The sequence below is a fragment of the Lactuca virosa genome, chromosome 7 (genome assembly GCF_052849685.1).
Source record: "Lactuca virosa cultivar CGN04683 chromosome 7, Lactuca_virosa_CGN04683_v6, whole genome shotgun sequence".
Taxonomy (NCBI): Eukaryota; Viridiplantae; Streptophyta; class Magnoliopsida; order Asterales; family Asteraceae; genus Lactuca; species Lactuca virosa.
This window is the reverse complement of record NC_136432.1, coordinates 158,386,873-158,391,850: the sequence shown is the minus strand read 5'-3', so window position 1 is coordinate 158,391,850 and position 4,978 is coordinate 158,386,873. Positions and strand designations below refer to the sequence as shown.

The following is a 4,978-nucleotide window of genomic DNA, read 5'->3' as shown; positions in this document are numbered from 1 at the left end:
TAACGTTCGCATACGAGCTCCGTTTTCGACGTTCTTTATATGCACGCGTAGATAAAATTATGCTCTACCACTTTTGTTTAGACTCCGTCGACTAATTTTGAATTTAATTTTAATATTATTATTTTTAACAGACCGGCACAGAAAATCCGTTAAAAATTCATAACTTCTTCATCCGATGTCTGTTTTCGTCTGTCTTTTTACCGTTGTACTACTATTGACGAGACCTTTGATTCTCTTTTAGGTTGTGTCGGCTAAAAATCAATCGATCTAAAATTCGAGTTTTAGCTGTCTACCGCTACGCTGAAACTTAGAAAAATCATAACTTACTCATACGAAGTCAGATTTGGGCGTTCTTTTTATGCATACTATCGGTTTAATGAACACTACGACTATCATTTCGATCACCAAGGCTAAAAAGTAGTTTATCAAAAACTCACTTTTTACGTCATTCGGCGTCGTGCCGGTTTTGTCGCAGAACTTCGATAGGTCATAACTTCTTCGTTATAACTCGGATTTCGATATTCTTTATATATCTGGAATCCTTGTCACGAGCACTACAACTTCCTTCATAGATATTAGGTTTATCTAATATTTATTTTTTGACGCTTATTTTTATTTTTAATTAATTAAATCATAATAATTAAGCATAAAACACATAATTCACATAATAATCACATAATTCCTCTTCACTTCTTCCAAATGAGTTACAAAAGTTGACCTAGACTATTTCATCATCATTAATGTCTATCTTGAAAACACGAACATTACAATTTTTTAATTTATTTAAATAAGGTGGGGTAGGTAAGGTAAAATAAAATGATGTGGAAGTTGGGTTGGTTGTGTGTTTATTTAAATAAATTAAAAAATTAAGACAAAATAGTCTTTTTAGGTAAGACAGACCATACACGCAACAAAAACAAACAGTAGAGACCTTCCGAGTTAAAATTATAAGTTAGAGACCAAACTTGTAAATAACCCAAACCATAGGGACCATTCGTGTAACTTACTCTAAATACATATATAGTAATAGTCAATTCTATAAGTCATAAGTACTCTATGCATATAACGGTTTGTAAAATAACACCAACATTACCACATTATAGTATCAAGATTCTAACAAAACATAAGGCAATGAGCAGCTTGAACAAGAGGTTTCTATTGGCGGAAGCTACAATATCTGTTCTTTTACTTGTCTCACTCCACATTCATAAAATCCGCACTGCTGAAATTGACGTCATTTCATATTCAAGGTTCTTGACAGAAGCAGACACGTTGGTCTCACCGGCCGGAATATTTGAATTGGGGTTTTTCAAGCCACGAAGCTCTGAGAACAAATACATTGGTATTTGGTACAAGAACATATCTGTTAAGACAGTGGTTTGGGTCGCCAACAGGGACCTCCCAGTCACGGGTGCATCATCCGGCATGCTGAAAATCGTTTCTCCTGGAACTCTCGTCGTCATGAACGGCCCCAATGATGTAGTCTGGTCATCCAATTCAACGTCATCAGCCAACGCAATTGTACAACTTGAGGACACCGGAAATCTAGTCGTCAAAGAAAGAATTAACGACAAGATTCTCTGGCAGAGTTTTGATTATCCAACTGATACACTTCTACCTGTCATGCAGTTTGGGAGAAATTTATTGACGGGGAAGGAATGGAAACTATCGTCATGGAAGAGTGATCAAGACCCAGCTCCAGGTGAATTCACGTGGAGCACCGACACAAGCGGCTATCCTCAGAATCTACTAAAACAAGGCACATCAGTCAAGTTCCGAGCTGGACCATGGAATGGTGTATGGTTTAGTGGCGGTTCTGGGTTCAACCGGAATATCATTAAACCAGATATGATTATTAATGAAACGGAGGTGGTTTACAGATATTTTATTGTTGACAGTTCTGTCGTGTCAAGGATCACTTTGAATTCATTTGGGCAGCTAGAACGTCGGGTGTGGGATGATGATAAGAAATGGCAGCTTACCTTGCAATTACCAAAAGATATCTGTGATACATACAACATCTGTCAGGCTTATGGAGCATGCACCGCTTCGACCACACAAATATGTGTTTGTTTAGATGAGAGAAGATTCGTCCCCAGAAACCAAAAGGGATGGGAGAGAGCAAATTGGTCAGATGGTTGTGTGAGGCGAACACCATTGGATTGCAAAAATGGAACCGATGGGTTTATTAGGTATTCTTATTTGAAATTGCCGGACACACAGATTTCATGGTTTAACATGAGCATGACCACGAAAGAATGTGAAGCAAAATGCTTGAAGAATTGTAGTTGTACGGCCTATGCAAATACAGACGTCAGACAGAAAGGAAGTGGCTGCTTACTGTGGTTCAGTGAACTCAAGGACATAAGAGTCTCCTTTGAGGGAAATGGTCAGGATATCTTTGTAAGAATGGCTTCCTCGGAATTAGGTAAAGATCTCTCTTTACAAAAAGCAAACTTGAATAGTTTTTATGACATATCTACCATCTGCTCTAATCGATTTATCTTACCATGTAAAATTACTTTTTTCATGGTTGTTATTTCTGCTCAATCGTTTTCAGAGAAGAAAGGAAGGGAAAACATGAAAATCATCTTACCTGTAGTTTTTCTGGGGGTTCTTCTGATAGGCTTGAGCTCTACATGGCTCCGGTATAAATGGAGAAAGAGACATCACGCACAACCAACGAGGGAAGGTAAGAAAATTATGCAATTAGAGAGCAAAGTGGTGGGAATCTAATAAAAAGAAGTAAACTAGAGTAATATGTATGTTGAAAGTTTAGACTAATATGATCAGTTCTTGAAGAATATTCTTTATTACTGTCGCACAGGGGAATTCTTACATGTCGGTGAGAGCAAGAGAGATGCCATGGAGCTACCATTGTTTAGCTTTTCTACAATAGCTAAAGCTACCGCTAATTTTTCACAGGAAAATAAAATTGGAGAAGGTGGATTTGGACAAGTTTATAAGGTAACAAAAGTGTGTGATTGCCATAAAGTTTTCGAAGAATAATAACACTCAAAATTGTATGTTGAGATTGATTACGTATAATAACAATAAATAGAATCCGTGCAGTATAAGAATGCCACTTGTACAAAAAGAAAAGGATGAAATGCATCTTCATTGTTTCTATTGTTTTTCACATGCCAAATTATGGTCTCCAGGGTATGCTAGAAGAAGGATTGGAGATTGCAGTTAAGCGTTTATCTAAAACTTCAAGCCAAGGAATTGATGAGTTCAAGAATGAAGTCATTTGCATATCAAAACTTCAGCACCGAAATCTTGTTAAACTCCTAGGATGTAGCATACAAAGAGACGAAAGGTTGTTGATATATGAATACATGCCAAACAGAAGCTTAGACTCGAGTATATTTGGTCAGAATCACATAATTATTTGCTATTAATTCAACATTTAGCTAGGAACTAAGAGTTCACAGAAAAATAACTAAATTAACTTCACGTTTGGTAGACAAGACACGAAGCATGCTACTTGATTGGAGTATGCGTTTCAACATTATCAAAGGAATTGCTCGAGGACTTCTTTATCTGCATCAAGATTCACGATTAAGAATCATCCATAGAGATCTTAAAGCTAGCAATGTTCTACTTGATCTGGACATGAACCCTAAGATATCAGACTTTGGGATGGCTAGAAGCTTTGGAGGAAACCAGACTCAAGCAAACACCGAGAGAGTTGTTGGCACATAGTAAGCTAGCTAATCCAACTTTGTATACATTCTATCTTTCTTATATATATTTTTACTCTTACTTGCATTTTTCTGATTGCAGTGGTTACATGTCGCCTGAGTATGCACTAGATGGTGTTTTCTCAATAAAATCATATGTATTTAGCTTCGGTGTTTTAGTGCTGGAGATTGTAAGTGGGAAGAAAAATCGAGGATTCATTCATCCAGAGCATGACAATAACCTCATTGGACATGTAAGTTCACCGGCCAAAAACTCCTCATTTGATTTGTGAATATAGTCCTCTAACTATTTCTACATTATATTCAGGCTTGGAGAATGCATAATGAAGACAGGTCCATGGAACTCATTGATACAACTTTAGGCCAATCAGTTAACTCATTGGAAGCTATAAGATCAATTATAGTGGGCTTGTTGTGTGTTCAACAAAGCCCAGAAGACAGGCCAAACATGTCATCGGTTGTTCTAATGTTGGGCAACGAGGGTGCATTGCTAAAACCTAAGCAGCCAGCATTTTTCACAGAAAGGAACTTACTTGGTGCGGATTTCTCTTCATCAAGCACTTGCCCAACAAGTTCAACCAACGGTTTAACTGTTACAAAGGTAGTCGCTCGATAGATAAAACATACATAGCTTCAACATTAGTTTTTTTCTTTTTGTGGTTCTTATTAGTACCTTCAAATATAAGGCCATCTATAACTTGTTGACCATACTGCTTTTGTTGTCAGATAGTATATGGTTCTATAGTATGATTAGTATCTATTGTTTCTTTTGTTGAAGATAACATTCAAATGGGGAATAATTTTGTTTTTAATTGATCTCCTCACATCACTTATAGTTTTTCATTAATCACTGTAGACTTTGACTGAAATCCAATTGGAAACCGTTAATTAACAAATTTAATTAAACAAAAATCTATATGTGGAAGGCGTGAAACCTCTCATTTGGCGGAAGATTAATCTTATACAAGGTTGTCCGGGGCAGCCTTGGTACCAATTTGGTTTCCTTTTTCAAATCCTCGAGCATTGTGATCAATTGTCTAAAAAGTATGCACAACAATATTTTTAGGAAGGCGGCTCAGATAGAAAAAGTACTTGGGTTGCTTGGGAAAAAAGCCTTCAATCGTGAAGGAAAAAGACAATCTGGACATTGGGAGTATTCGAGCCATCAATCTCGCATTGCTTTGACGAATAGTGGTGGTGATTCCGGAATAGAGGAGGGCATTCAAGCTTTACATGGAATGAGTGGCCGATGGCCTTGGTGTTGCCCCTCAGAA

At 37.1% G+C, this 4,978-nt stretch overlaps 1 protein-coding gene across 1 annotated transcript; it reads left to right on the top strand.

Annotated features, from left to right (window-relative positions):
- Positions 1 to 1,064: 1,064 nt before the first annotated feature.
- On the top strand, positions 1,065 to 4,547 carry LOC145124249 (G-type lectin S-receptor-like serine/threonine-protein kinase At4g27290). Its single transcript, XM_079059517.1, has 7 exons — positions 1,065 to 2,428; positions 2,561 to 2,692; positions 2,828 to 2,967; positions 3,162 to 3,372; positions 3,467 to 3,704; positions 3,787 to 3,937; positions 4,012 to 4,547. The coding sequence occupies exons 1-7, from the start codon at positions 1,132 to 1,134 to the stop codon at positions 4,318 to 4,320; spliced, it is 2,478 nt and encodes an 825-aa protein (XP_078915643.1). The 5' UTR covers positions 1,065 to 1,131; the 3' UTR covers positions 4,321 to 4,547.
- Positions 4,548 to 4,978: the final 431 nt, after the last annotated feature.